Here is a 20808-nt window from a genome sequence, read left to right on the forward strand (position 1 = left end):
TTAAAAGTTAAAAGCTGAGCCTTGCGGGAGACCCATGTAACTATTTCTGAGTGTTGCCAAATCGCCATGTGAAAAATGCATGTGTTTCTCTGACAAAAGGTTGTGCAAATAATTATTTATAACCGCTGGAAGTCCATTTTGGTGAAGCTTGTCTGAAAGAACATCAATGGAAACTGAATCAAATGCTCCTTTAATGTCTAAAAATACAGATGCCATTTGTTGCTTTTGAGCGAAGGCAATTTGGATGTCAGACGAAAGTAATGCAAGGCAATCATTCGTCCCTTTATTTCTACGGAAGCCAAACTGAGTATCTGACAACAAACCGTTCGTCTCGACCCAAGTGTCGAGACGTCGTAGAATAATTTTTTCGAACAATTTTCTGATGCAGGACAACATCGCAATGGGTCTATATGAGTTGTGATTGGAAGCTGGTTTCCCCGGTTTTTGAATGGCGATAACTTTCACTTGTCTCCAGTCAGGTGGAACAATATTTTGCTCAAGAAACTTGTTGAACAATTCCAACAAACGTCTTTTTGCGAGGTTGGGCAGATTCTTCACCAAGTTGAATTTAATTCTGTCCAACCCTGGAGCGTTATTGTTACAAGACAAGAAAGCTATAGAAAATTCCATCATTGAAAATGGGTTATTAATAAAACCATTATTTGGAGGAGATTCCCGTATAATGCTCTGCGTAGGAACAGAATCTGGGCAAACTTTCCTAGCAAAGTCAAATATCCATCGGTTCGAGTATTCATCACTCTCATTGCCCACGGTACGATTCCTCATTCGTCTGGCCGTGTTCCAAAGAGTGCTCATTGAGGTATCTCTTGACAAACCTTCGACAAAATGTCTCCAATAGCTACATTTTTTGGCTCGAAGTATGCTCTTGTACTTGGTTTCTAAAACCATAAGTTTTTCAAAATTCTGAGGAGATCCTCCTCCCCGTTTTAGAAACGTCTTGCAAGCATTTTGTTTTGCGAGTTTAGCCTCTGAGCACTCTTTGTCCCACCAGGGGTTGGGAGGCCTTCTGTTAGTCGTTGGCCCAGGAAAGCGTTTAGTTTGGGATTGTTCTGCTGCCTCCAGAATCGAACAAATGAGGAAGTCATATTCTTCAAGTGGAGGGAGCTCTTCCATTGAATTCAAAATACTAGAGATACTACTTTGGTATTTGATCCAGTCGATATTTTTTGTCAAATCATATGGAATACTAGCGGAAGTAGCAATGCAATTGCTACTGCTAATTGAGATGATGATTGGTAAATGATCGCTACCGTGTAAATCAGGCAGTATTTTCCAGGTGCAATCTAGTCGAATTGATGTTGAGCAAAGAGATAGATCTAATGCACTTGGGCGTGCCGGAGGTCTTGGGATATCCGTCTCTCTTTGATGGCACTGATTAAATCGTGTGAAGAGTTGCTAGTGAGCGTTCTTCGATACGAGAAAATCCATCCTTGAATAGAGGTATAACCGTTTTAAATGCAAGGGAGTAGTAGTAGAAAGAATTTCAACAGTATTTTGCAGATGAATACGTTATTGAGCAATTCTGAAATAATTAGCAAATCATCAGAATTCACATCCTACGATTCAAGAAGGGCGTATGTATTTTTAAATGATCTTTCCTCAAATTGTACATTCTTGAAAAAATATATACTGTATAAAAACACTGAACACTTTTACAAAAATTGAAACACCTACAAAATAACAAAAAATATTAGAAAAACATCTTTTAAATTTATTTCAAGCATTTTTATTGTAAACCTTAACTTAAAACTTACATTTTGGAGTAGATTGGGATAGTGTGAATTGAAAATTAACGAAGTTGCAGCTAAAAAAAAATTACCAATCTTTGTTAACCTTCAAGTTTTTGACAAAACAATGCCATTCGCTTTAAACTACCACCGAGTCCATCACATGGTTCTTTACCACAACAAAGTGTCACTCAACATCAATGTTATACATACAAAAACTGTGAGGCAACTCCATCTGACATAAATACTGTTTTCTGGTTTTAAGTTCTGTCTTTAAAAAAAGGGTAAAACGAATTCTTGAACAGCATTAACTTAGCTCTTTTGATACTCTTTAATACTGATTTAGCTCTTCTGATTCTTTTTTAGATTATAGAGGCTTTAACCTTAAAGTTATTCGGCTCTTAAGGTCATACTCTATGTGCGGAGTTGTGAATCGAACCCAGGTGGGCATCGTGAAAGCTATCGACTTACTTATCACGCTATACCCGTCCGTCTTTCTTCTGATTGTCTATAAAACATTCCAAACGGATTAATTGTTGTCTGATCGTTGCTCTAAAAGTAGCTTTGACAAATTTTCAGTGAGATTACGTTTAACGAAATTAGCTAACATGATTTTCATCTGTCAGCCGAAGAGAGTAGATGGTATTCATATCAGACTTACGCTTCTAGCTCTCAGTTCTTCGATTACGAGTTGGTGGTCTACGAAATGGGTTCACTATTATATGTAATTCCAGCATCGGAACCCGAGAACCGGTATTATCTAAGTCGGTTCGTACGGCCACCAACTGACGTACAAACTCTACTAGTTTTTATTCAAATTTTGAAGTTTTTTTTACGATTTTGCCATCGTACTCTAAACGGCGGTTTAAATTTTTGTTGAATCCGAAAATACGCAGTAATTTTTGGTAGGACCATAAGACCTATCATTTGACCCTAAAATTGGGAATATAAGTTCTACAATCTCTGAGAAAAGTGAGTGAGATCCACTTTAGAGCATATGACTATTCAGCTCATTTTGCATTTTACCCCATAACTCCCGAACCGGAAGTCGGATCCAGATGAAATTCAATAGCATCCTATGGAACCAAGAGACCTTTCATTTGAATCTAAGTTTGTGAAAATCGGTCCAGCCATCTCCGATAAAATCGAGTGCACATTTGTGCTACATACTCATATACATACACACACACATACAGACACACACACAGACATTTGCTCAGTTCGTCGAGTTGAGTCGAATGGTATATTACATTCGGCCCTCTGGGCCTCGGTTAAAAAGTCGGTTTTCACAGTGATTGCATAACCTTTCTATATGAGAAAGGCAAACACATTCGTCGATTGAAAGCTAACCTAACCTAATTTTACACGTATGTGGAAATTTTACGTGTTTTATCATAGTTCACACTGGAAAAAGTAATAGGTACTAAACACTTTGAAATCGATTTTCATACCCTCCGAGGACCTTTTTATCTCCAATATTTGTTTGTATTTTTGAATAAACGAAAAATCGTTTTCAAATCACTACTGCCGGTGTGAGAAATCCTGGAGAGTCATCATTTTCTCAATTTTATTTTCCATGCGCAGATGTCACTCCCGGTAATTGAGTTTTGCGCTGATATGTCAATATTGTTCCTTCCCGTTTTGTTGACCCAAAATCATACATCTGAAATATTTAGCCTATTTTATAGATTTTGAGCTTGAGTTACCATCCCTGGTTGCTACTCTGTTACGGATCGGGATTAACTGAAATTGTGTAGCGGGTTTCTAGATGATCAGACCTGGGATTGGCAAATCATTCTTCAATGTACTATACATCTTCTGGTAGCCCCAGTATTCATTGATCAATACCTTCACCGGCTGGACCAGAACGCATGAAAGGGATTGGATGTTAGTCCAACACTGGTTGTTACAAGAGGCAATATATATTACTGCGCATTCAACAAATATCACAGGAGAAGGATATTTGTTAGTATAAATTTCATTCACGGTAGTATTCTTGCACGTCTTAGTATGTTCCGGTTTCAAGACACTCGGATTCACCACCAAAGTCGTGGACTTCCCAAGTAAACATCTGATACTGATGCTCCCGAAAGTCTTGATTAACAGTTCTTATTAGTGAAAACTTCGAAATTTCACAATTTGTTACAAAATATTTTTGGAATAAATTACTCCAGTTGTTATAATTCAGTTATTGCCATCTGATCGGGATATCAACCGAAAGCTCTATTTAACATTTGAAGTACGTATACTAATTATTCTATGGAGTATATCAAATCATTTCAAATAATTAATCAAAGCTCAACAGATTTCACGCGCGTCTTAATTGTTCATTGATTATATTGGTTGATCTGGGCAACCGACGGCATTAATTTATTTACTTTAAATTTGAAGTATGCTACGTCCTCTTCTATCGATTATGAGGAGTTAGGTGGTCAAACAAACAAGTTTTTCTTAGTATTTATTCAATATACCGATCTATTTTATCTCTGTTACTATTATTGTAATATTAACGGATCTTCGCGAAAGTTGATTTTTATCATTGAATTTATAATCTTGAAAGACAAGGAATACCATGAAAAAAAACACCAAATAAAACTTTTCTCAGAAGCTACATAAAAATTTTTAATAAACCATTTTTTCGTGAAATCGAGAAAATATTTTTGATAAAAACGTTCGTTCGTTGAATGAATAGATAATTTTGTAAATTAGAGTAGCCAGATGAGAAACGTTGAAAAAATCTGATGGCTGAAGGAAAAAAGAAACTCCTGCAATTGTCGCCTTTCATGACATGGAAACAGGAAACCAGTGGATATATTCTTGGTTAAGTTGTTTTCTCCACCGAATTCAACACGACATCTAGGCTGGTCCTGTCCGGAGGAAGATAGTAGGTACTATCAAACTCCTGGTGAAACCCAGCCCCTTCTGTAATATTTTCTATTTTATAGAACGGACATAGTCATTTCACCAAGTTTAATTTCTGAAACATCATCAGAATAGTATTTCCAAGAAATCTAGTTGACTTTAGCTTTCAAAAAAATTCTTTTAGTGTATCGATTAGGAATTTTTTTGCGGCACGTTTCTCATAAACTGGGCGCATGTGAAAAAAATACATCCTGCAATTGATTTATGGAACTTAATTCTAGAGCTGAGTGCTAAAACACTTTTGAACCTGATACACCTGGACATGAATTCTGAAAATAGAATTTAGGATTCAGGGTTAAGTTCCAGAAGCCAGCTCCAAAAGCCAGAATTCAAGTCCAGAACTTAAGTCCAAAATTCTTTTCTAGAATTCAGATCCAAAATAAAGTTCAAGATTGCAGGTCACGAATCCAAGTTCAGGTCAAGAATTCAGTTCTAGTTCCAGAAATCACATCCAGTTCCTGAGGTCAGGGACGGAATTGCTACAATTTCAGCATAATCTGTCAAATGGTTAAATTGTCTGATTGGCATTGGAGTATGAACAGATCAGCCAAAATACCGGTATGTCATCATGGAAAATCTTAATCCATTTAGAAATCCATCATTCGATAATTTCCCGGATTACAATTGAAAACAGCTTTATTCTTCTTTGGGGAGTAATACAATTGTTTCAACGATGCATATTGCTTTTCTTCAAGTTTGTTTTTTAAATCTGAGAACAAAAAATAGTCAATGGGGGCTAACGAATAATGTGGATGCGATAGCAATTCGAATTTCAGTTGATGAGGTTCAGCTACAGTAACTATAAGTTGTTTTTGATCCAGTGTGCTAAAACGCGGCACTCACTTCGCAATAAAAATCTCTCATTCAAGTGCTCATGCAAAATTGTGAACACACGTCCGTTTGATATATCTAAGATTTCTGCTATCTTCTGTAACTTCACTTTCGAAATGATTTCCGAAACAACAGTCTCATTTGGACGTGCAGTGCGTGGGGCATCATAGGTGTTTGCACGACCACGTTTTGTTTGTCAGAAGTTTTTTGTGATCACAATCGGCCACAAGTTTTTCGTGATTCACGATCGGTTCATACAATCGAATATTTGAGCACCGAAAATGTCGAAATAATGGGTTACCCGTCGTATATTCCTGACTTGGCACCTAAAGACTTCTATTTGTTCCCTTCCGTGTAGAATAAACTGCGTGGAGAGCGATTCAATACTCCTGAAGAAGTTGTTGAAGTGGTTAAAAACCATGTTTTGGGGGTACCTCAAGAAGAGTGGAAAAAATATTATGAAAATTACGTGAAAGAATCATACGCTAGAAGCGTATGAGGAATATTTGGAACAACAATTAAACATTTCCGATAATACTGTTTTCGTTTTTAGATTAAACACATAACTAACAACCTTTGTATCAATAACGAAGATTGTTATACTATAAGCACTGAAATCTGTGTTCATTCACCTATCCAGCATCAAATGGCATTAGTCCAAAAGGAATACGGGTGAACCTATTCAGTGAGTAGAGTAACTACAAATTATTGCAGATTATATATTGAAAGTTTCCTTCCTTTCTTCCAGATCCTGCTTTCTCTGTCAGAAAGTCATTATAGGTTATGTCGAAAAACTTCAACGGCGTGTCAACCAACATATTCGGCGCTTTTTCGTCGAACAAAAGTAATGTAATCTACATTTTTTGTAGGTTTATACGGAAATAAAATGAGATCCCCAATTGAATGTTTACAATTAAATAAAGTGTTCTTTGTTTACTTTATATTGCAAAAGGCTCAGTAAATTTCCCTTCGTTACTTTTTCCAAACGTTCAATAATAGTTATGACGAACAGACAGTAAACTTTTTGCTGACAGTTTCGGTAATATCTGACGTTTGTCAAATTTGACATCGTCGAGATTCCGAAGTTTCATCTTTTGCCGAGATGAGTATTTGCGGTGCAAATCTCGGCAATTATTTTACCGAGATTCAGCGCAAAAAAGGTGTAGGGGGTTCAATTTATAGTTAATATAATTATGTAGATATACTGCCATCTAATTAAAAAAGTTATCTCGGATAAGCTTTTGATGAATTGAGCATCATGAACTTGTCAACCAGTAATCTGTCAATCTAATCCCGCGATTGGAACTCATAATTAAGGTAATTGCACTTAAACTCTCCACTTCAGTTAGTGACTCTCGCTAACTGGAAAAATAAATTAAATGGGAATACTCGTGAAAAAAAAAACACGGCCAAGTGAAAATAACCGAGACTAACAAACAATTTCCCCATTCCCTCCCTGGACCTTCCCGATCTACTACTACAGAAAACGATTTGACTGTGAAATCAGCTATAATTGGAACCGATTATGATGAAGAGATTTTTATTTCATCTGACTGCCTTTTACTCACCTACTCATTAAACAACCTTCTGGCGTTCCAATCCCTCAAGCATTTCCCATCTTCCTGGTTTCTGTTTTCTCTCTACTCTCGTGGGTCACGATCAGTGAAGGTTAAAACAGTAGGCACCTCCTACCACCACCTCCCGATTCGGTTGCGCGTGAAACGGGCAAGAAGTCGACAACGATAAAGACATCAAGTCATCACGGTCTCGGATGAGATGGTGGAAGCCAGAAGATACTTTTAAAAAGATTACAAGATTAATTTGATGATTTAACACTTTAACCGTTTTGGATGCGGTAATCTTCGACGGATTCGATGCTGCCAGATTCCGTTCGTGGGGAACAATCTCACAAGCCGGAGCGTTTATCGGTGGGACTGGGAGGTTGCGGTTAGGTGGTTAAATTGATCAATTGGTGCTCGTTGTGATATGGTCGGTTGACGATTGCGTTTAATCGATCGGTGCACTTATGTGTTGATAGTTCTTTAAAATATCGAAAGCTACGAACAATTTTGTAATGCTAGTAAATTTATTTAGTAATGTTATAATATTCTGACTATTTTTTAGAGTAAAGATATCTAAATTTAATAAACCTTCTGAAATTTCGAATATTGACCGATCAAAATCTCACAGTGTTGCTAAATTTCGTAATGCTAAACTATTTAAATAAGCCGGATTAATCCGCTTTGTGGTGTAAATATGCCTTCCTCATGACCGCTAATGTATGTAATTGAGACTATTTTCCTTTCAGAATTTTTGACTTCTATTTCCGATATTGGAACAGCATAGTGAATTTGTACATGGCCATCAAATAACAAGACCTATACACTGGATCAGTTTTAAAAAGATTTTACGTATTTTGCCTCATTATTTCAAATGAGGTTGTACGTTGATTTGAGAACCAGAGGTAGTATCAGTTTAAAATTAGCTTAGCAATCTATGAGACCATATCACCTTTCATTAATGAAAATTTGATGAATTATTTTTGAAAAATTGAAGCGAGTTCAATTTTTTTGGAGTATTTGATCACTATTTTCGGAACTTCCGGAACCGGAAACTAAGTTTTTAATCCAGTTTCGCAAGGGTTTTATGTTCTTTAACGGCTGAAATTTTCACCATGCTGCATCTTATAATTCCGGTACCGAAATGTCAGATCTGGATTTAATTTCAAAACAATCTGTAGAATAATAAGATCTTTTGTTTAAATCTAACTTTGCAAAAATCAGTCTAACTTCGTTAATTAATCGAAATAGGTTACATTTTAGAGACTTTATTCACTATTTGGTTCGAGGTTGGAGCATGATTTACTAACTAAAACACTTTTCCAACCAGTGTAGAAAAATCCGCTTCATTTGGTACTTTGCATGGTTACAAACATTCTCAAAAGTCTAGAATTTTTCTGTGTGACTCAATGCCCTTTTATTTGCAACAGTGTTTGTTAAAATACAAATAACCTACGAGAAACAGTACTAGAGAGAAGATACATGAACGGAACTGCGGAAAAATGAAAATTTACAAAAATGAATCGCTAGAGGACGGATTCGAACCTACGAACCTACCAACAGCGTGCATGATACAGTATGAACTTCAACCGGCACGTACAAAGTACAATGCACGTGTTACGCGCTACTGTTTCGGGTTGCTTTCTGTATTCCCGCATATACCAAAGTAGCTCAGCTGTTAGAGCATTTCTACGGTAAGCAGATGGTTTTACACTCGAGTTCTTCCTCTGGTGATTCTTTTGGCAAAAGTCGCTTTTTCATTCATATTTCCTCTCTCTGTCTGTCTCTTGTTGACAGTGATGAGAAGTGAAATTTAGCGTTTTGTCAGTTACGCTGATCTATGAACTAATGCCTAAGTTTGTCGACATCCTTCGAGCCATGCCCGAGAAAGTTGAGTGAACAATGATAATATTCTTTAAAGCTGTTCAGCCATTTCCGAGAAAATTAAGAAAATAGGCGTGATGGTTAAGACAATCGCCTTTCACGCTGCCTACCTGTGTTCGATTCTAAACCACGCACATGGCCCCAGAGCCGAATGACCACAATGTTAAAACTTCCATAGTTGAAAAAAATAAGTGTAATATCTCGGTTACGTCATTTCTACGATCTATCTCCGGAATTAGAAGTGTCAGATATTTGATTTGCGAACTTGATCAATGAACTAACAGTAGCTTTCAAACGAGTCAAAAAGTTGATTTTCCAGCATTTTTATTTCCTTCCCATAGGAAAATTCAAAAAGTAAAAATACATTTTCTCCGTATTTGGAAATATATATGGTATATTTCATTGTTTGAGGCAAACTCTAATCATTTTGAATTTTTAATAAACTAGTGCATCAGCGATTTGCAATACCACCAAATTAATCTTTATCGCAATTTAAGACTGAGCAACTCCAGAGTTTACCCGCTGAAAAGGTGGTGAAATCAAGATCGACCTGCTTTGATTAGGATGGAACGTTGCGCGTGTCTTGAGTATGACTAACCATTAGTTTTGCACGGATAGTGAGAATAATTTATTTAAATAATGAGCTTTCTACAAAAAGTTTTTACTCGGAAAAAGAAAAAAAGTATTGCAGAAAGTCTCTTAGCAAAATATACACTGAGAAAAGTGAAACTGTTTCAATAATTGAAAATGTAACGGAAAGAAATGAAAACACAAGAAACGTTTCTTTAATATTAATTAGCTTTTATCTCATTGGTATCTTTTTTAACAATGAAGAAATCGCATCTGAAACAACTTAAAGACATTTGCAAAACTTTAAATTTTTGAAAGAACTCAGATTTTCGTTGAATTGCGAAATTCTTGCAAGTAATAGGTTTTTGTATATGTCATATAGAATAACTATTCTTGTACGGTTCAATTCAAGACAAACCTGAGTTATTTCAATTGCATGTTTAAGGCCATCGTCCAAGTACTATGCGCGCGGGTGGTTTTAGGAAATTTTCGATGGAAAATTTGAAAAATTTGCCAAAACCAGTAACATACAGACCTTTGAAAAACTTTTATCTATCTGTAGAATTAAAATGGCTGAAAAATTCGGAGGATTTTCCGAGCCTTATCAAAAATAGCTAAGCAAAAATGAGTTTTTTTTTGTGATTTTTCGCAATTATTTGAAAAAATAATTCGGGGGTATGAAATTCTTTTTTCAAATAAACCTTATGCTGGCTACAAGGATCACATTCGCACACATTTTTGCAAAAGCTTTCCATGCTTTTCATGGAAAATCAACGAATTTCATATAATCGATTTTGTTGTATTTTGACGATTTGGAAATACTAAATGAAATACAAATTATTTTGCAACGATGTTAATTCAGTTTATAAACGAAATAATGTCATAAAGTTTACTTAATTTCCACTGAATAAAATCAATTTTGCCATGAACGGAAGAAAATCCGCTTCAGTTTGAATGTGTGTAATAATTGTGAAAGATCACAAAAACACTCATTTTTCGGAACTGTTTTTGATAATACTCGAAAAATCCTCCGAATTTTTCAGCCATTTTCACCCTGCAGATAGATAAAAGTTTTTCAAAGGTCTGTATATTATTAGAAAATTTCCTAAAACCTCCCGCGCGCATGGTACTTGGACGATGGCCTTAAATATCTAAAAAAATTCTAGGAGAAACGTCACTTTAAGTAAGTTTATTGCATCTGAATATTTTTCATCGAAAACTTAAAGTTTTGCAAATGCTTTCAAATGATTTTAGCTGTAATTTCTTGTGAGTGGGTGAGTGATGTCTCTATGACGAGAACACCAATATATAACTGACATGTTTCTTTCATACTTCCCGCAATCGAAAATCGTTCTCATTAGTTGAGTGATTGAATGGGCTAGAGAGATTAAAAAAGTTCTCCGGTTGCAGAGCTGCCTACGGTGCGAATTTAATTAGTTCTGACATTGGCATTTCAATGAAGACAACATCAAATATTTTTTTGGCGAAATACCTAAAGACTGTCCCAGAAAGTATGGACGCACTTTGATTTCGCTGTAAATAATTCACAAGTGTTAGATATTCAAATTTTATTCGATATACTGATAATATTAGACTACAACAACATAATATTATTCTCGACATTTGCTACTTAGCCATTGTAGACTAACTGGCGCACTTTCTTGCGACAAGTTTTGACACTTTTCTCCAATCTTTTTCGAACTGCTGAATGGTTTCGGTTGCCGAGACATGTTTCCTAAGATGTGCCTTCGTTAATGCCCAAAATTCCTCAATTGGTCGAAGTCGTGGGCAATTTGGGGGATTCATGTCTTTTGGGACGAAAGTGACATATTTGGTAGTATAACATTCTACCGTTGATTTCGAGTAGTGGTAAGAAGCAAGATCTAGCCAGAAGAAAAATTTTCAAATTTCCAGCAAGAATTCTCGGTCTGATCGATGCTTCTTGTTTCGGACTACGTTTTGGTTGTTTCTGCTTCTTATAGGTTCGAAGATTCAAACGTTCTTTAGCACGAAGAACATTTGACTTCGAAGTTCCCACTTTTTTGGCCACATTCCGAACTGAAACCTACTTCTTTTGCTCGAACGCCTTCAGTATACGTTTATCCAACTGAGGGTTAGCAGGACCGACGTTAATGAAAACGAATAAACACAAGTGGTTAGAGAAGAGTGTAAACAACAGGACGCAGCCATAAAAATTGACAGATTCTGAACCATTGCGAAATGGCAGCGGTTTTCGGTTACGTCCATACTTTCTGAGACAGTCTTTAATGGTTAAAACCGAGATGAAATAAATTTATGTACATACATCAAATAGTTTTTTGTAGATACAGTCTTGGTTCATGGAACAAGCGAATCGTAGAGTTTCTTTCATGTTAAATGAGTTCGAGTGCATTTTCATAAAATATAGAACTTTTGCAGCTGAGTATTTCACAAAATAATGGCCAGAGTAACGACGAACAGTTCAAATCTTTCAACTGGTCTTGTCGTTGCTACTGGTCGAATAAATGGTAACATAACTGTCCGGTCACTGAACTAGGCACGGTGCGAAATCAATCGAAACGGACGCTAACTGAATGCAAAGGCTTATAGATTGCGCGTCATTACACGTTTACAGTCTATCAGGCGAAGCTAACGAGAGCAAATCATTGCCTGGCCGAAAACCTGCACACGGTGCGAATGAAATTGATGTTGACATTATCGTTTTAATGGGCGAAAATATCAAACAGTTCTTTGGGATCGATTTCCGGTTTTCACTACTCCTGCTTCTGTCCCTGGCAGATAAAAAAATGATTTTATTATCTCCGGTAAAATTCGAGACGTTAGAGATCAAAACCTTTTGATTCTACCACATATTAAATTTTGAAAAAGCGTAGAGCAAGACGTGTTCATGACGTCAAATGGTGGTTTAAATAGCAAGTAATGAATAAAACTGTAGTAAAAAATGCGTTTATTTTATTTTTTAACGTTTGTTTTTTAATTCTTAATAAGGCATTCAACTGGTTCTTTTTCTATGCACATTTTGTTTGGAGTGCTCAACATTTTCCGAGGTGCAACGATTTGAAAAAAGTGCATGCTAAAACACATTCGCCCTTACTGAAAACAAGTCTTGAGTTCTGAAATAAATAAATAAAATAAATGGTGAAGCTTGATAACTTGTTACTCACTTCTGACATTGGTCCATTTGAATAAATTGAAATTTTGAACATTAAGAGTAATATTTTTATTTGTTATTCAGTATCAAAAAAAGAAATTTTCCATCCGTTTGGAATGGAAATAAACCATAAATAAAAAAGCTTAACGAATCTTTCTCGCGCCAGCGTCTGAATGGAACGTGTGGAGAGCAGCACAATGACAAATCACTTATTATTCTCGTGTGACAGATTTCCGCCATTTGTGGTGCGGAGGAAGCTGCAGGTAACAACTTCGGCGGAGATGACAAATCGTTAGTTTAAGATCGAAATACAACAGGGGGGCTTGGTCGCAATCAATTGTCGTCGCGTCATCTGCCGCCAGTCGATTACTTCCAGTTTAGCGTGGTGACTGGTATCAGTTGAAGACAAAACGATGGTACTTTTGGTGTATTCTTTTGGGTTAAAAATTGAAGTTCCAAACATCGGGACAGTCGTCTGGCGAGGATGTGAACCTCTTCAATATTCGAACGTAAGACCAATTATGTTCTCGAGACACAACTCTCGGCCTATTGTCTGCGAACAATCAAAGCTTAACGTCAAGTGGTGTGTTGAGAGTTGAGTTTGTCGAGCTGACAATTCAATTTAGGATCTAGATTATCTGAGACACTCTACTCATCCACCCATCGGATGGATGAATCGCAACATTACAAGTGGCGTGAGAAGTGACGGAACGATTGGAACGAAACAAATCGTTTCAGGAAATTGTGAAACTTTAGTTACCTCCGTAGAAATTTGTACAGAGAATCAGTAGCTGAAAGGAAGAGTCAAGATAATTGCACTTACCTGGGTCGTGGGAGGACTAGCTTGTGACAAATGACTTCCTAAGTGGTACGGAGCACCTGGTGCAAAGTAGCTGGGTGAGATGCCTGCGGAATCAACGAAATAAGCTGGTGAATGGTGTTGATGAGTCACGATGAAAAGGTTCAGCTCGGATTAGTTAGTTGAAATCTAGCGAATTGTTTTCTTTGTCTAGTAATTTTTTCTAGTATGGTTTTTTTTTGTGCAACAGCATACTAACCTGCTCGCAAAGCATCGACCGGTACGGAGGGATACGTCATCGGATAGGGATACCCGTCGCGCCGGATCGGTTTCGGTTTCCTCCTCGGCCGGTACTTGTAGTCTGGGTGTTCCTTCATGTGCATCGCCCGAAGCCTTTTCGCTTCGTCGATGAATGGTCGTTTTTCATCCTCGGTCAGCAGCTTCCATTCGGCTCCTGAATAAAGAGAACGGATGGAAGGAACAAAAACAGAGTCACGGAATTAAAACAAATTTGTGTACCGTACATACTACTACAATAGAAGCGAGGAAAAGAACATTCCGCTGTGTCTGACGTTTCTGTTATTTCAGCAACTATTTTTCTTCGATTTTTGTTTCCTTTCCGGAATGGGAATAAAATGGAAATGAGAAATAGAACTATTTTTCGGTGAAGGCCGCTCTCCGTTGGCATTGTTCTCCCCATTGATGGTTTTTCTTCCTTCAAGCTCGAACAGCACTAATACTCGGTTTGGAAACATCCGGAAGCTCGATCCGAATCCCGCATCACAGAACATCCCGACGCCAAACAACATGTCGTTTTTCTTGCTCAATTTTTTTTCTCTCTCCCACAGTTGGTACCCATTTTGTAAATTACAATTCGCTGACTTGCAACTTCGATTCAACGGGGCTTTATTTTCGCTTCGGTTATAACCTGCGCCGAGCTCCGACTGTGCGATGAATTCCTGGCTGTCTATATCTGACTGCACCCAACACCCGTCCTGCCCGCGCATTTGCGGCAAACAATGTGACGATGGGACCTTTTAGCGGCTCAGATCATCCGACATCAGCCGATAGCTGGCTTTTCTAGCGGATGGATGACTGTTTCCAAGGGTAATGCGGCCACTGGTCTGGAATGGGTTTATGAACTGCTCGAGCCCACCCGCCAACTGTGTGGCGTAGACATTGATGCCCCATCCAATCAACCACGAGAAATGATTAGCCAAGTGGAATGTTTTCAGAAACTGAAAGGGTTGATGGAAACCAACTTGATAGTAGCTGCTGCGTATTACTGAACAAATTCGGCTTATTAGTTCAGTGTTGATACGAGAAACGAATGAAATGGAATTGACAGTAGAATCAGTTCGTCAGAAACTTGATGCATGTTTTCCTATTTAATATTGCAAAGGGTATGTAGTTACTGCAAATCCAATCCTAGTTTTAAATTAACTCTAAAATAAAATTTTTTAGATAAACTTTCGAAAATTAATCATGATCACTTTTCACAAACATAGATTCAGATCGACTGCTTATGAATATTATCCACAACCAAGTTTTGGTGCTACAGGATTATATAGGCGGACAGCTTAAGTGAAAATATTTTAAAGTTTTCATTATATCTCAGCAAAACTTCCTGCATCAACTGTTGAATCTTAAATCTTATTTCATCCAGAACTGAGTTCGGATTCCAAAATTACACGGTGATAATGTGAAAAATATCAATTTCTAGACTGTGTTTTATAAGTGACACTATGTAGAGAAGTACATGTTTTTGAACTGATTAATTCATTCATCTAGTTAATAGGATTCGTTGGTTGATGGTAAACACGGCTGTTCCTGTGTCCGATTTACATTTCTGGAAGTAATAGAGGACAAAAACTCCGGCAAAGAACTAACATCGGTTTATCATGGACTGCAGGAACGATTCTCGCTAGATTACATTTGAATAAAAGGTACAATGATCTCACCGAGTTTGTTGAATATCGCAACTAATTTCTACAAGCTTCGATTCAAGTAAAATAAATGAAGTCGAAGTGAGTTTGTTTGGCTATCCAATAAAAAGATCTGCAAGTTCAAAAAGTTATTAGGCTAGCTCAGAAGCTCCGTATTACGTACTCACGGCAAATATAACAACAAAATCTAGTATGAAATATATATTTTTTTTGAATCCAGTAAAATCGACAATGCTTACTTGCAATTGAATTAGAATGAATAACTTTTCATAAAATTATATTGTCATTATTAGTATTTAAAATTCATCATTTTTTCAAAACGATTTTAAAAAAGGGATCGAGTCTTAAATGGTGGTCTCAAAATTGATCAAATTTGTTGATCTTAATATTTGGTGATAGAACAAGATCAATTTGTTTGTGTTGTTTCTCGTTTTCCTATTCTGAAAGTACCTGAAACCTCCGGAATATTGTGAGATCTCATATACATGCTAATAAAAAAACTTATTACACCAATACAACTTACAATTTGAACATGTCAAGTGAGGTGAAAAATTATCTCCTTGGGAACGAAAAAAATGTTCATTTGTAGTTTTGGGTCGATACACTTATTCACGGGCTTCTCCAAGGTTTCGATCCTGCCCTAAGAACAATTTTCCGTAAAGCCTGGCGTTGATGAACTTCATTGTTGTGTCGTTTCTTGAGGCTTGGGAACAGATAATAGTCCGATAGCAATTGGACCTCTAAATCATTGCGTTCAGTCATAGTTGTGATGCTCTCGTGTTTCGGCACATTGTCGTGTAAAAACAAATTTTTAATCGCCTCATGTGAGAGTGTTTCGCAAAGACTTTGGCCCTCGATCGTTCAAATAATGCATGGGCTGAGGCCAGTGTTTTTAGGATGTTTTAGAGGGCTATTTCCACGCTTCAAATCTGGTTTTCTCAGAAACGGTGACGAATATCAAAAAACCTAACTGAAAATTTCTTAGAAAATTAGTTTAGATAATTCTGTGAAAATTTCAGAATGATTGTTTGACTTTAGCGATCGGGAAAGTCTTTTTTTCTGAAGAAAGAATTGCATAGCTGAAAACGGAAACTTTCAACTTGTTCATTGAATATCTCGCCTTCAAAAGCATGGATCAAAAATCTATCCTGACAATGTCTAGATAATTTAATTTAGATGCGATTAGTGCATAAAAACATATATGTTGTCGCGATGAAAATGAAGTGAATGTTATTTTTATGAAGGTAGGTCGATTTCCAAGCACGCGCCATTGTTTTCTGCTCTTGTTTCCTGGTAACGTAACGAAACATGAGAGAAAAATAAAATCGGCTCAGCAAGGCTGCCAAACAAGCGGTAGCTTTATTGGATTTTGTGTGATGTAGTCAAACTTGTAACCGAAAATATCAAAACTTTCTTGGCCACCCAGCCACATCGAGAGTTTTTTTTGTTTCGATTATAGAGGTTTTAACCTTAAGGTCATTCGCCTCTTTCACATCGAGAGTCATTTTACACATTTGCGACAGAGCATAGGGAGAAATGGAATACGCACAGCGAGCCACGTGGTTTCACGCGACCTAGTGGTCAAGAAAGTTTTGATATTTTCGGTTACAAGTTTGACTACATCACATAAAATCCAAGAAAGCTGCCGCTTGTTTGGCAGCCTTTTTGAGCCGATTTCATTTCTCTCTCATGTTTCGTTACGTTACCAGGGAACTAAAATGGTGCCGCCATAGAAATCGACTTTCCTTTACAAAAATAACTTTCCCTTCACTTTTATCGCGACAACATATATGTTTTTATGCACTAATCGCATCTAAATTAAATTATCTAGACATTGTCAGGATAGATTTTTGATCCATGCTTTTGAAGGCGAGATATTCAATGAACAGGTTGAAAGTTTCCGTTTTCAGCTATGCAATTCTTCCTTCAGAAAAAAGATTTTCCCGACCGCTAAAGTCAAACAATCATTCTGAAATTTTCACAGAATAATCTAATGGCGTTTTCGTTTTTAATTTGCACTACACCAGTGCAGTGCTACACTGAGGCATGAATAAACGAACAAAAATGACGAAAACATAAACAGTAACCATTGACTACAATAAACGATTCCATTGCACAGAGCTACACCAAACTTTTGATGAGTGCTACACCAGTGGTATCGGTGCAGAAAAAGTGTAGCACTGGTGTAGTGCAATTGGTAAAAACGAACGGTTTAGGTGCAGCTTTCGCTACACCGGTGTAGTGCAATTTTAAAAACGAAAACGACATAAACTAATTTTCTAAGAGATTGTCAGTTGGGTTTTTTGATATTCGTCACCGTTTCTGACAAAATCAGATTTGGAGCGTTAAAATAGCCCTTTAAAACTTCCTAAAACACATTTATCTCAGCCTTTAATACTAGCTGTTGACGGTTTTTCCTTTTGTTTTCCTAATCCACGAAAAGTATGCATGAACACCTTTTCGACTCATTGAACCTTCCTTGACCACTTCGGAGCACACGCATTGCATTTAGTCCATGCCATTATGTGCTCTGACGTGTAATAGTTAATCCAGGTTTCATTCACAGTTACTAATGGACGCCATATGTCCACCCGAATCCGCATCAACATGACCAAACACGTTTCCGAAATTCGCTCTAATACTAATCTTGGTGGCATCTGCTAGCTCGTGCACAATGCACAGTGGTCCAGGAAGCAAAATTAGCAGGAAACAATTGTTTACGCTTTTATTATTGGCCTCAGAGATTTGAAGTCGTCGGCACATTAGTTCAACTTAATAAACTGCGTTTTTCGGCCGTAGTGGTTTTAGGGTGGTCCTAAAACAAACTATGAATTAAAAAAATAATTCAAAATCTGGATGAGATAGAACAATGCATCTTTCCACAATAATTTAGAACAATCAATTTAAGGCAACTTTGTTGAAGATAATGGTTGTGTATCTTTAACCGTTTTTATATTAGAACGGTTTACATATCCTTAGTTAGGGTGCTTCTTAAAAAACAGTTTTTATTCAATAACTTTTTCATTTGAATCTTCCCAATAAAGTAATGTTCTAAGAAATTCAGGAGCCTAAAAAGACGCAGCTTTTAGTGGAAGAAGATTTGTTTATACTACCTGGTTCAATAGTTGTGTAAGATTTTAACAATAAAATACGCTTTTTTTTAAATAACGGTTTCTAAATATGGGGCAACCCGAAAAAAAATTTTTGATTGCATTTGATAGCTTGTACTTTTTTATATAATATGAGAAAAAATTGGAAAACGGTTATTTTTCTATCTCATTAAATCAAACTTTCGTGCAAGTATTTTTGTGCGTTATCATATAACATCTAGCTTAGTAATATACTAAGGAGTGTTAGAAAAAGGAATTGAGAGTGTATTTTCATAACAAATATTTAAAATCTATTCTTTGGACATTTGAGGTACGTATAGTAAGACTTTAAACTTTTTATCTTTCTCATAAAGAAAGGTTTCACAATCGCTGTGAAAACTGATTTCTGAACAGAGGTCCGTAGAGCCGAATATCATATACCAATCAAAAGTGTTTGTGTTTGTCACATTTTTGGGCACGAATTTTTCGGAGAAGGTTTAACTGATGTTTACAAACTCAGTTTCAATGGAGATCTCAGAGAAATCTCCTAATTTTCATTTCATTTATATGCAATTACATGGTGAAAAGCGTCAACAAATCAATTTCCTAGTGTTTCTTATAAGGGGCTATCCATAAAAGACGTCACGCTTTTTTGACGATTTTTGACTCCCCATCCCCCCTTTGTCACAAATTGTCACAGAAGTTAAGACCCCCCACCCCCCCTATGTCACATGTCACGAATTCAAAATAAATAAAATTCATCTCAATATGTATGACAAACCATACAAATATGAGGGAAAAAACTATTTATTACATGCTGTCATTAGATTAAAGAATATCCCTAAAACTACAAAATCATCGGAATTATTTTATTAATATCAATTATATAAATTAACAAAAGTATTTGGTTGGAATTGATGAAACATTTAAATAATCTATTTTATTCCTCCTAGGGGTACACAGATATATTATTATTTTAGGTAAAGAATAATATTTCCTTAGTGTAGCATACTGAGCTGAGAAAATAAAGACCAAAACCTCATCAAAACGAGATCACTGCCGGAGAATCTTTTCATGATCAGTTGATCAGAGAATTTTAAATCACATCGATCAATATCGGTACTGATCTTCCGTTACACAATGGGTAGTGATTTTGAGCTAAAATGATTATTCAATCAATGGATAATTCGATAAGCTTTGATATTGATGGAGGAAAATCACATAAGATCAAGATAAGACATGACATGATCTACGTCTGAAATCGTTGATCTCCCGACCTTTTTCAAATGGAGTACAATTGAATAAACTGCATCAGAATCAGATAAGAGAAATTCTTATGATATGCTAAAATCAATGCTAGAAAATCAAATTACTGAAAAAATTGTCCGTGCATGACTTAAGTTAAACCGTTTGAAGGCATCTTTTTCGTTTTTACTCATATTATTCAAAATTTATTAATTTCGCTAATTTACTCGCTCCTCCGTGCACTTTTGATGATCACAACAGAAATGATTTCCTGCATCATTCATTTCCGAATTTACAAAAAGAAGCTTTTACATCAACAAATATACGTTTTCCTATAGAATGTAAACGTTTATTGTGGAGATTTTTTCAGGAAATAGGGCAATGCAGTAATATAATTAGGTATTTCAAAAATGCGCTCATTGAAAATATTGGACGTCACATTCAAAAAACCTCCCCCCCTTCCCCTGTCACAAAAGGTCACGTTTTGTGAAACACCCCCCTCCCCCTTGAGGCGTGACGTCTTTTATGGACAGCTCCTAAGTGGCCATGCAAAGGAAAAGGGTTTTCCTAAACTACTTAGTAAAATTAATTGGAACAATATGTATATTAACGAGTATCATATTATAATATTAGATGTCGCGTATTTGATGAAAGGAAAACTTTGTTAATATTTTTGATTGTTTTGTTTTTCAGAGAAATGGTGGAATCGGAAGTCATTAGGAGCCTTAGGAACAGATCTTCTAAATTGACCTGTCTGTTGAATTTTCTTGTATTATTTTCTCCAAATCTTCGAATGAATTTGTTTTTCATTTCTGCTGCTTCTTCTAAGAACATTCCAATTGGAAGAGTTGCATATTGTACAATAGCCACTCCATGCACGAGTAATTTGAGTACAGTTGGTGACAAAGCGTAAGAACCATACAACTTGTTGTATAGTTCATGTGTACTGTTCGTATATATTCTGAAAGACACCACATCGATCTCCATTTGCTGTTAATTAGTGATAGTATAACATAAAATCTTTCCAATAAATCATGATCCAGTCCTGTAATTTTAGCAACTAT

The 20808-nt window shown here is 36.4% G+C and overlaps 1 protein-coding gene across 6 annotated transcripts in view; it reads right to left on the reverse strand.

The window, feature by feature from the left end:
• LOC131439261 (SOX domain-containing protein dichaete) overlaps positions 1-20808 on the reverse strand; it is a 150781-nt gene that overhangs the window by 29334 nt on the left and 100639 nt on the right. For 4 of the 6 annotated variants that reach the window (XM_058610059.1, XM_058610063.1, XM_058610062.1 and 1 more), the window contains exons 4-5: positions 13724-13918; positions 13489-13592 (exon numbers count right to left, since the gene is read on the reverse strand). In XM_058610059.1, the coding sequence (XP_058466042.1) occupies positions 13489-13592; positions 13724-13918 (299 nt within the window). The remainder of the gene's footprint in view (positions 1-13488; positions 13593-13723; positions 13919-20808) is intronic. The other 2 variants (XM_058610061.1, XM_058610064.1) reach the window with 1 other exon arrangement.

This window comes from Malaya genurostris, chromosome 3, assembly GCF_030247185.1.
Source record: "Malaya genurostris strain Urasoe2022 chromosome 3, Malgen_1.1, whole genome shotgun sequence".
NCBI lineage: Eukaryota > Metazoa > Arthropoda > Insecta > Diptera > Culicidae > Malaya > Malaya genurostris.